Genomic DNA, 12,567 nt, shown 5'->3' with positions numbered 1-12,567 from the left:
AATGCACATTTTTTTTGGTACGTACTCTTGTTCTTCACAAGTCAATCTTAGCAGGTAGTGTCACACAGCGGAGCCCATCTTACCCACACAGACTGCCTCCTCGCCACTCCACGCTCCATTCGCTTCGCACTCTCGGTTGGCGCTCCCCTGCAGTCCGTAGCCAGCGTCGCACGAGAATCGTAACCTGCTCTCGTACTCGTAGTTGTCGTCGTAGTTGACTACCGTCCCGTGGGCGAGACTGTCGATCGGCGGACACGAGATGCCTTTTGGGATACGTATGGACAGTTTCATTAAGGGCAGTTCCATTCCATGTGCAAAAATACAGCAGCGTAAATAGTGAATTTTCATGCCCCTTTAACGATATGATGATATGCTTTAACATTGGACATTATACACAAAACTATTATTGAACTATCCCCCTTTTTTATTAGTCAAAAGCTGCGAAAAATGCAGTTCCCTACCCCATGGAAATCATTGCCGCTGTGTGGTTACAATCCTACAATATTATTGTGTAGAGAAATCGGAGATTCAATTTTCGTCAAAAATGAAACACTCACAAACAATTCAACAAGAATTTGTAAGTTCGTCAAGGTGAGACATCATATCGTTTCCTCTGACGATATTGTCAAAACTTCTAGGTATTTTTTTTTCGTCCAAGATATCTGTTCTCAAAGCAAAATAACATGCTGAGCCAAAAACAAACAAACAAACAAACAAACAAACAAACAAACAAACAAGGGTAACAACACAATCTATATCATTTTGTCCAATGACTTTACTCTTTTAACTGTGACACTTCTCTCTTGAATAATACTTGATGGTAATAGCGACAACAGGGGTAGAAATAGCAAGGAGTCAGTAGGTACTACCTTCCTCAGGGCGAAATTCGCTAGTAATTACTGTCGAAAGGTGGAAACTTAATGACGTCATCATCTGTCATCACTATCAGTTTTATCATATGTATTGACAATGATGTCATCAAATGTCTATATAAAAGACTATTATAACGACAGTACTGGTATCACTAATGTTTGACTATTGGGAATTTTTAACTACTTTGGCTGTTTATCTTGTTTTTATTATTTTGCTGCAAATAGAATGTGGAAAAATCTCCCGGCAAATTTACAGGGGAATTCAAAGGGGAATGAAATCCCAAAATACATGTTGATTGCGTGAATGCAGCAATATATTAGCAGAATACATCAGTGACAGAGGAAAATCGGACAATCCGTTCAAAAGTTATAAAATTTAAAGTTTTGGTGACGAGACCGCTGGTTCAGAAGACTACTACAGATCAAGGCATCACATTATCATGCACTCTGATATACAGAGAAATAAAAAAAAAAAACGATCGACATATTTTCAGTCTTCTGGCATAATCAAAGAGCAATAGATCTTTCAGAAAGCAGGGGGAATGATGCTTCCTTGATTTATGTCAGTAACAAGTGCAGGACTTGATTGTGTACTTTTCATATGAAATGACATTTTGTGGAATATGCGATGTCATGATGCAGCGGTCTCGTCACCAAAATGTCAAAAATTCAAAACTTTGGAACGCATTATCAGATTTTTCTCAACCTTTCACTTTTGTGTTCATAATATTGCTACATTCCCTCAGTCACCAAGTATGTTTGGATGTCACTCCCCTTTAAGCTTGGATTTTTTTTTTTCGCATACACGTTGTACATCGAGTCAAAGAGCTTGATAAAGCCTATGCCTTTCAAGTCAGACAGGCTATACGAAAAAAAAAAATCATGAGAACTATAACACTTTTTTTTTTTTTTTTTACAGAGAGCTTTTTAAATTGATGATGCGAATTCTCGAGGTAATGGTGACAAATGGCAATATGATTAAAATATTTACTTACGTCTACATGTAGGTGTGTTGGAGGTCCACTCGCCATTCGCCTGACAGGTCCTATATGGGATGGTGTCGGGTGGATTCTCGTAACCAGGGTTACAAGCGTACGTCACTGTATAACCGTACAAGAACACACTGTCGACCATGCGCATGTTGGCAATACGCCCCGGGTAGCCACAGGATCTGGCTGCGCGTGAGATTCACAGGAGGAATAAAAACGTGGGGGGGGGGGGGGGGGGGAGGGAAAAGAAATAAATGAACTAACATCGCTGCTAAGTAGTTTTATGTTAGATTAAGCATCTTGTAATGAAATCATTAAAATCACCTTATGACGTATAAATTGGATTTTCTGAAAAAGACGATGGACATTAATTATCATCTGTTTAAATCGACTTTTTGTTAATACCATCAAGTTCGACATGTTTTCAAAAGAAAAGAAACTGATGGAAGTTGACGACAACAGTCATGATTATCAAATTTCATCCGCATATTCCGTAGCCGATCCGTTAATTTTGATTTTTTTTCACTTCCATTATGTCATTTGCTGAAGACGACGCGTCGCTATCACCGAAACGGAAACACATGCATTGTGACATACTCTCTTAAAAAAATCGAGTGAAAATATTCACTCTTGAAGGAGTGAATACAAAAAAGAGTGAATCTACAGTGGAATTGGTGTGAATTTTGAGTGAAAATGTTCATTTACACTCGTTTTAGAGTGACCTCAGGGATCACTCCAAAATCTTCGAGTGATTCCTGAGGTCACTCCAAAATGAGTGAAAATGAACATTTTCACTCAAAATTCACACCAATTTCACTCTAAATTCACTCTTTTTTGTATTCACTCCTTCAAGAGTGAATATTTTCACTCGATTTTTTAGAGAGTATAATTGGACTTGAGTTTACTAAGAGTTCAAGTCCCACATCGGCTTCTCTTTACTCTTCAAGAGGTGACTTTCAGAGCAGGGGCTATATTCTTCTGTAGTTGATTGGGGTCGTTTGTTTTGTACATTTTGGGGAGAGTGTGCAATTACGAATAGGCTTTTTATTGTCTTGCTGTCCTATAGTAGTACAAGCAAGGAGGTAGTAAGCGAGCTACCTCCTTAATACGAGCAAGGGCGGTAAGGGGGCTTTTGCAAGATTTGGGGTGGAGTTCCACTGATGCCGTCTCCTCTAGCAACAGGCAGAACACTGTCCCTCCGTGTAGGAGAGATGGACAACCTATCAGAACCCATTTCACTTCCGTAAGGTCACCAGAAATAGCCAGCAAACTGTATTTTCTAGGCACATTGTGCCATAGGAAGAAGAAGAAGTAGAAAATAGTCCGAGCAGAAATGAGGAAATCACGAACTGATAAAAAATCCCTGTCTGGTTTCTCAGTTAGGCTCTATACCAAAGATCCTATACATTACATATTGTAGACCTACTAGGAGCTTTTGTAATTTTACTATGACAAAGATTGAACATACAAGGTTGATGCAATGTGAAATGCAACAACAGAGAAAGAGAGGGAGAAGAAGAGAGGGAGAGATAGAGAGAGAGAGTGAGAGAGCAAGAGAAAGGGAGGGGGGGGGGGGAAACAGTATGTACATGATGACTATAAATTTATGACTCACGTGAGCACGTGAATTCCGGTTCTGTCCACGTGTAGTCTGCATTGCACTGCACCGAGTTCACACTTCCCCTGATCAGGTAGCCAGGCCCGCATGTGTATGTGCGCCTGTCATTTGGCAGAAAGTAAAGCTGGTTCGTTGGTGCAGGCATTCCATGCGGAACCTCCGGTAAGTCACCGCAGACATCTGCACACAAACAAACATACAAATAGACACACACACACACAAGGAAAGTTACATTTGAAGTTCATGTGAAGTTCACTTTTTCAAACACACAGACCTGCATGATTGTATGTCACTGTACGCTCCCACCAATAGTGCATTACACACTGTAAAGCCGTCATCTGTCAATAATCATTGATTCAATTCTATTCGCATGATTACATTTCCATATAATGATATACAAAACAATTAACATAACGCTTGCATGAGTACATAATATTTGGATGAACTTTGAGTCACATAAGTTTCAACAAAACATGGATACAATACTATGATAATATCAACTTTGGTTTTTAGATATATAGCTAGTATGCTATATGATCCTATTTTGTAACTCTATGTGGAAAAGAGGAATTCACAAGAAAAGCATAGCTTGAAAAAAAATTGTGAATTACTCTACGAGATGAGGGCATCTCAAGATCCGTCAAGGACTCCATGTAGCAAAATCTTGATATCATGACGTCAGGCGAAACAAACACAGAAAAGGGACTATGACAAGGACAATAACGAAAGCAGGGCCGGAACTTTGTTTTCATGGTTTCCGTATACTCTTTCTTTCTTATTACTGTGGCATGTGAGTGTTACCTGATACTTTCCTTTTGCTAGTTTTTATGAATCCATGAATTGAGAATCTACATTATTTCTGAAAGTATGAATGTAGATGCACGCATGTGTTTCACGCATATTATATTGATTTTGTCGCTGATACGATGCCTGTAATATTGTTACTTTTTCCATCACTACATAATGACTTCTGAGAAGGAGAAGAATGAACAAACGATAAAGAAACAAATCAAACAATATTATAATGTATGAATCTACTTGATATGAGTTTTGCACAGACACACACGTACACACACATACACACATACACACCCTAACACCCACACACACACACACTTTTAAGTACTCTTTATTCATTAGCGCGCGCGTGCACACACACAAGGACTGAACCTTAAAACTACAAAAAGTAAGACTTGAATAAAACAAACAGTAGGTTGATTGAAACATGTTAGGCGATTTTGGTAAGAAAATTAAGGCAAATGAATGCATACCTTTAAAGTTTAAATTGTTTCCAAAAAACACAAGAGCTTGTAAGCAACTTTCCCGACATAACAGCAGTTAATGCCTTGATCCGTGTAGATCGATGTTAGAACTTGCTTTTAGCTATATTCTGAGGGAAAAAAATCTTAATGTAGAACAAACTATCCTCTTCGCCTGCCATTGAGCTGCTAAACAATTCATTTTCTTTTTTAAACTACGATTTGATCCGTATTGTAGGACACTGCATTCAGTTGTCACTTCTGGCGGCATTTGAAAATCTTTTTCTCTCAATCAAGTTACAGAAATTTCTGTGATAGCAAAACATAATCATGACGGTGATAGCAAGGAAAGAAAGAAAAAAAAAAAACCCGCGATTAAAAAAAGGCCTGCTGCTGTAAGGGTTATCCGTTAACACTAGCCTGAGAAATAGACAAATAAATGAATAGACAAATAGATATTAAAGAAAATAACATCGACGATACAAAATGATACAGCGGTCATTATGATGATAGTGAAAACACTAAAAGCAATGAAAATGATGCGAATGATAAAAATTATATGAATAATAACAATGATATCATACAATAACAATCACCATCAAAGTAGTAACGATTATGCTGAAGAAAAAACAAACAGAAATGAGATAAAACAGAAAGAAGAATACTATTATCTGATTATAATGAATGATAAAAAACAGAAGATTAGTGGCGGTAATGGTTAGAAGAGAATAGGAGAAGGATGAGAGACAAAAAGAAAGCAGAACAAGAAAGTATGAATGATAACAATGGTGACAAGCAATAATTGATGCAAAAGTACATTAACGGTTATGATGAGAAATAAAAAGGATAAGGATGAGAATGAAGAGGAATGCGAAATTGATGATAAAGGGGAAACCTACTCTGAGGTGCGCAGACGGTCTCTCTACCTGACCAAGTCTGGCTACTCATACAACGGCGGGTAAGACTGCCACCGAGATACCGGTACTCTTCTGCGCACGAAACCGTTGCCACGGCATTGTATGGTCTTCCGGGTGGGTCATAGGTTACCACGATGTTCAGACTGGCCTCATCAAGCTCGGGGCAAAAGTTGTCGGCATCTGGATAAGGGGAAAATCGGATTATACCTCTCTGTTTCACGATTAGATATGGGCAAAGCCACCATGACATTGTGTTTGGCTATGTGCCGGTAATGCTTTTCAGGAAGATGTTCTTCGTCATATAAATGTGAATTGAGTCCATTGTTATATACATGTAAATCTCACACACATAAATGATAAGGGTAATATTGTTCCCTGAGTATTTTTCGATTACACACTACGGGTTTACACCCATCTTTTTTCTTACCAATGTCTACGCAGCTCCATCCACAAACACCATCGCATATGCAACTTTTACCCCGCGGACACGCCCCTCGAGGTCTATTCGCACACGCCGTAGTGCAGGTCTGTCCCAAGTATTCAACGAAAAAATCGTCTCTTCGACACCTTCTGCCTAAGGGAGAGGTAAAAAAAAAAAGATAAGGGATAGGAATGAAGAAAACAGGGACTTTATATGTGATCTTAATGAATATTAGATCTTAAATCATCAGAAGAGCGCCAAACGAATAGTTTAGTTTAAAGGTGTACTTATTCAAATTCAAAGCAAAGCCCAAAATGAGAACGACGGTCGCAAACGACGGCTGGGGTTATATTGCAGGGGTCACCCCACAAGGTGCCCAAATTGACAGTGTCTGATATTACTCCTTATAGTGAAAACATAATGTATGAAAGTTAAGATTTCATAACTCTCATATTCCTCGTCCGATTCTGCTGTTCTCTTTGCTTCACTTTGGTAGTAACAGTCGACTAAAACGTAGAGGACAGGATCCTAATCAATAACTGGTTGTTTGTTATTCGATGGTTTTTAGTTTTTACTTTGGCAGCTATGTCATGGCTCTATAGTGCAGAATTCATTCCACTGTTCTTTACTGTTTGAATTGTGGAAAAAAACACACAAATCATACAAAGTCGCTGGTGTAACGTTTGCGTTATCAGTATTGTATGACACGTCTGATTGGAAATGTTTTATGGCCTATCGACAGGGGTCGATAGCTTAACCCTATAAGGCCCAAGGGGGGGGGGGGCACATTGTGCCCCCTACCATATTTCCGTTTGCCACTCCCACACCCTTTGCTCAATTTCAACCAAATTTGGTGACTTTTCTTAGAATCTTATTGCAAACATTCTGATATATAATTTAGCTATGTCCGATATTGCTGGTTGCCATGGCAACCGTAAACTGACAACCAAGTTGGTCAGATTTTGCATGATTTTCTGTTCCAATTTCAGTTAAAAGTATAATAATGTATGAAATGGGGGTTTTCTTTGCTGTAATTTGCTGTAGGACCAAAATGTGAAGAAATTATGGTTGTGAATTACCCTGAAATGCTCTTCTTATTATTTCCTTTATTTTTGTATGACATAGGCATCAAACAATAGATATAATAGAAATTATCAAAAATACAGCATTTTTCAAAGACTACCCTTTTATTTTGTGTTATTTTCACACAAACTTTGCATGTAATATCATTTTGTTTATCATATCATCAATCTGCAAACTCAAAATTTCAATATTATGGAAATATGAAATGTGATACCAATATATGTACCCATTCCAAGCAATACATCATAGGTTTCATATGTTTCTTTATATTGTAATGAATAGCGCCTCCACATGTTGACCTTGAGAAATTTCAACCATAAGAAATAGTGAAGGTTGACTTGCTTTTCTTTTGTGGTAAATATGAAAATGATTGATATAATATAGAAACATATATACTGAGGATAAAGAAATAGAAAGAAAAAACATGATTTTAGCATATTTCCCAAGTATTCATTTATATTTTGGTAAATAGCGCCTTGAGTGGATGACCTTGAGAAATATCAAATGTTGGGTCATGTAGAGTATGAGTTGCTCTAGCCATGTGCCAAATATGATGGTCATAATAGAGAAGTTATGTAGGGGGGGGGGGGCACAATGTGCCCCCCGCCCCTTGGGCCTGGAAGGGGTCAAAATAGCTTGGGCTTTATAGGGTTAAAAAGAAGACGGCTTGTACCAAGAACACGTGCATCGAAACTGAGTGGAGTGTTCCAATAATATGTGGCGCACACACGCTACAATAGAGACATATCATTGGTCTTGAATAATACAGCACGGATACAACTGAATATTTGATTTCAATTCCCCAATGATACATAATTCGCAAACAGAGAAATAGAAACCCCCCCCCCCCAAAAAAAAAACAAAAACAAAAACAAACAAACAAACTACATAGCTTTGTATTGTTTGCTATACCTATGTGTCGGCAAGAGCCCAATCGACCGCTCCATGATCCATCCACGCACGTTCTCTGGGCCGAGGCGGGCGGGAAGACGGCGTACTTGTCGTCGCACTGTGTCGTCGCTACAGTTCCCTCTTGATAAGTGTCCGGTTGCCCAGCTAGAGCCGGTGGGTCGTATGTGATGTCTGCGAAAGTTATCGCCTCAAGAGAGGTACAGTTTTCGGCGAGCACTCCTAAAGAAAGAGATGAACCGTACTCAGGAGGAATGTTGATTGTTATGTTTTAGCGTCACGTTTCAATGCGTCTTTGAACCGAATTAGTGAATTGTTAGGAAATGACTTTCCAACCACTAAGAAGGGAAATATTGTACCCAGAAAAAGTCATTAAGCAATTGTCATCATGAAATTATGTTCACTTATAAAACATCAAAATGGTGACCAACAATGTCATGGGAAACTATCGAGTGATGCATGGCAAGTTGTGACTATTAAAGGAAAGTGTGTCAAAATAAAAGCTGCCTGCTTTTTGACGAAAAGGTGAAATATTTAGAAAAGATGATGTTGATTACAGTGAAAGTTAAGTTGATAACATACTATTAAATGGAAGAAAAGAATTCATTTCCATCACTATACCACTAATGCCATAAAAATAATCTGTTGTCATTTATTATTATCTGTTATTCTTACTGTCTGAAATGATATAATTTTTATCAGAACAATTATTATCGCCCATTCTTCTTCTTCTTCATCATCTTCTTATTATAATTATCATTATTATTGTTATCATCAATATTATCATTATAATCATTATCATCAATATTGTAATCATTATCATGCATCATCATCATCATCATCATTTACAATCAGGAAGATAATGATTGTGATGACATTACTGATTCCCCAAAGGGTGATCCTATTATGATTACGCCATGCATGCACGCTCGTCAGACGTATATTAATAAACCAGAGTCAAGCCTAGAAGGATAAAGTGGGAAAAGCCATGGACCTACTTCCATGGTATAACTGTCTGGAGAGTGTACGGCAAGGTTTGAAAAGAAAAAGGACAAATCTGCTGTTTGCCAGACCAGAGCCTCACGTACTACACATGGTTAAAACTATTTGACATCAAGTCATTTAACACCTCCTGCTCTTTATAATACATGCAAGACGAGAAAGAAATGACAAAGCAAGATAATTGGAAACAGAAGCATCAGGTTCAATATTCTTGATTTCAGTTCTCGAAAGTGTCACATCATTCTTGATCACACGAGTACAAAGACCAAAATCTGTAAACACTCTGTCAAACTTCCGGTACAGATACTTGGGTTCCGGAGCTGAGCCTTGAATTGGGTATGGATTACAGAGCTTTCATTTTTCGTTCCAGGACTCCTGGTTTGCTACTCGTCCCCCCCCCCCTACGTTGGTATACTATAAAACATGGAGGTTTCCTCTCACCTCCCTGTATAAAATGAATATCCCTGAAGAGAAATTAAAGAAGCATGTGTCTAGGTCGCATAACCTATCCAGGGTAGCCTCTTCAGTGTTTGCTCTCTTAGTCCAGATGGTACCATTATTATCACGATACGCCTTCAACTTTATCCTTTTAAATATCACAATCTTAACGATTTTAATGATATATTGCACTTTCTGTATTACGGAAAGATTATATCGTTATAATGTTGTATACGTTATATTTGCATAATGAAACAAATAGGGGATTTGTGACGTGATTATAACCACATTCACCTTTAGCCTTGATTAATGATCAATATTTAACGGAATCTCAGAAATTGAAAAATTTCAAAACTTTTTGTTTGTGTCAAACAAGTGTCAATGCAACTTTATTGTTTTGTGTTTTACTTTTGTTTCCTGCAGTCTTTTTGCAAATGAAATGGAGTTACTTTTCATATGGGCAGATTGCAATATTTTGTCTTTTAGTTGATTGTAATTTGATGTACGAAATTCGTTTGTAAAAATAATCACTGATGTAATAAAAATTGTGTAATCTTTTCAATATGAAATACATGCATCGCATTAGAGGAGACATACACGCGACTGTGGTTATGTGTGAGAATTATGAAATCAACGCTATTTCGGTAACCTTTTTATTTCCATTCTTTCATACAATTGATTTCACAAAATCACTTTGAATGTGCTAACAAAAGATATGGAACAATTATTGTGAAAAATATTTTTGATATACAAATCAGCTATTTGCATAAGAATGGTAAAACATTTTCTTGCATAACTTTCATACTAAGTTATCAAAATAAACAGCGCTTAGGTAATAAAGTATTTAAACAAATAAAGTGAACAAATTACCTTACTGAACGTATCACGTGAAAACTAAGAGACACCCCCAAACATACCAAGTATTTTCACATAGGCATCGGACATCCCCCCAACCCCCTTACTTCCTACATGATTCCAGACATCCACTGCCCCTCCCCGTACATGCATGATACGATATGCACACACACACACACACACACACACACACACACACTTTTTATGACATTCTTTATTTGATTTTTTATTCAATACCTGGCTCTTTTTCACTATGAAATCAGTTCGAATTTCTCATTTCTGCTGTGAATAGCATTCTTCAAAAAAAAAAAAAAAAACAATACAATACACTCACGCACATACACGCATGCACATATATATACACACGCGCACGCACAAATTTAGAGCTTCTCAAGAATATTATGATAAGATTTATAATTCCAGTCTGATTATAGATACGCTTACTGTATTAAAATTCTGGACGATGCCTTTAGAAATAAGTATGAGCAAAGACAAGGGTGTAGGTACCTGACAAGCAGCATAGCCAAATGCATAATTGTAGGGCAGTAAACACCGGCGACCGCTGATTGCCCTCCATATTATAGGGAGCTACGATGCGTTCAGTCTGCGGTGTTCAATCTTGGATGTGTTCAATGCACAAAGCAGCGTTATCAAACTCGATACCAGAGGCACCATGTATAACAACTCAGTGATAATTGACATCCCGAGTTCAGCCTTCCAGCTTCGGCAATTCGCACACGGTCTCTGATTGGATGAGCCACTCCGACTTGGATGAGCTGTTGACGGCGTGCACTTCATTGATTGGCTGAGCTCGCCCCAACTTGATAGCCAATCAAATGAAGACAAGGCCCGTCGATCGTACAAATCCTCTCGATTTCTCTACTAATGGAGATTGACACGTGCTGCCGAGGGTATGCGTTTTGCCATCCCAACCCCACTCTCGTTGTTCAGAACTTCCTGCTGTTTCGGGATATCTTCGTGTCATTCCAAGAAAACAGAAATGGGGGAAGACATAAAATATAGACTATGTAATAATACTGTATTACATATTAGTTGTTGTTGTATTTTTTTTTTTTGAAATCTTGATCCGATAGGAAGTCTTTTCTTACAAAATATTTTTTTTTCTTTTCAAGTCTCTGGCAAAATATTTGTCGTGGGTATTAAGATTAAAATCAAAAGGTAGGGCGCTTTATATTTGAGGTTAAAGAATTAATACTATGTCCCCGCATATAAAAGGGTTTCAAAAATATATTGTTCTGAATGATCATTGTTATCATTTGGCACTTTTGAAGAAGATGAGGATATATCAGGTATTTTAGTTTACACTTGCTATCACTCAAGACTTCTGTCACAGTTAAGTTCTAAAGAAAGGAAACATTATACGCCATTACTAATTAGGTTTTCTTCTTAATTCTGCATCTTCTCTGCTATACTATAACTGCAGTTACTTCATCAAATATTCATGACATTTTTGGTTGGTTTTGTGAATTCGGTGAAAGATTAAATTATTGATCCATTCAACTCAGTTGCGTGTCTTTGAATTGATCATTTGATCTTTCACATCATGAACTATTCTGTCCATTGCACTAATAAAAATTCATTATCTATATCATATATATGTATATATATATACATATATATATATATATATATATATATATATATATATATATATATATATGTAATATACACATAAACACACACATACCAATGAATATGAAATGTATACAAAAGGTATATAATTAGATCACGCCATGCTTCATTCCGAACAAGAAAAGTGGGAAGTGAAACGACGTAGATGTTAACAAGAAAGCGAAGAAAGAGAGAGAGAGAGAGAGAGAGAGAGAAAGAGAGTAGGGTTATTGCAACAGTGGCTCGTTTTCTGAGGCACCCGTGACAAACTAATTTGGAAATATAAATACATAGAAATATTATAGAAATAAGCTTTAAAAACAGGTAAGATATAACATTGCAATAAAGAGGGACAGGAAAGGAGGGCGATAATGACACAGAAACAGATAGAACAGAAAAAAGGAAAAATGAGAGAGAAAAAAAAAGCTGAAAAGCAATAATTTGTAGATATATGACCGTGCATCACAAAACCAACAAAAAGTCGCACCCCTAGCTTAATTTCATGTAAGGTCTAAAAAAATGTGAAATGGGTCAGCCAAGTCAATCTTGAGTTTTCATATTTTCTGAAAGAG

At 37.4% G+C, this 12,567-nt stretch overlaps 1 protein-coding gene across 1 annotated transcript in view; it reads right to left on the bottom strand.

The window, feature by feature from the left end:
* Window positions 1-10,940, bottom strand: part of LOC140240460 (complement factor H-like) — an 89,335-nt gene extending 78,395 nt beyond the window's left edge. Inside the window, exons 1-7 of the mRNA XM_072320230.1 lie at window positions 10,871-10,940; window positions 8,072-8,290; window positions 6,083-6,229; window positions 5,638-5,835; window positions 3,477-3,659; window positions 1,868-2,047; window positions 84-263 (exon numbers count right to left, since the gene is read on the bottom strand). Coding sequence (XP_072176331.1) covers window positions 84-263; window positions 1,868-2,047; window positions 3,477-3,659; window positions 5,638-5,835; window positions 6,083-6,229; window positions 8,072-8,290; window positions 10,871-10,940 — 1,177 coding nt within the window. The remainder of the gene's footprint in view (window positions 1-83; window positions 264-1,867; window positions 2,048-3,476; window positions 3,660-5,637; window positions 5,836-6,082; window positions 6,230-8,071; window positions 8,291-10,870) is intronic.
* Window positions 10,941-12,567: the final 1,627 nt, after the last annotated feature.

Source organism: Diadema setosum, chromosome 17 (assembly GCF_964275005.1).
Source record: "Diadema setosum chromosome 17, eeDiaSeto1, whole genome shotgun sequence".
Classification (NCBI taxonomy): domain Eukaryota; kingdom Metazoa; phylum Echinodermata; class Echinoidea; order Diadematoida; family Diadematidae; genus Diadema; species Diadema setosum.
The sequence above is the reverse complement of the archived record's forward strand: the minus strand, read 5'-3'. Positions and strand labels throughout refer to the sequence as shown.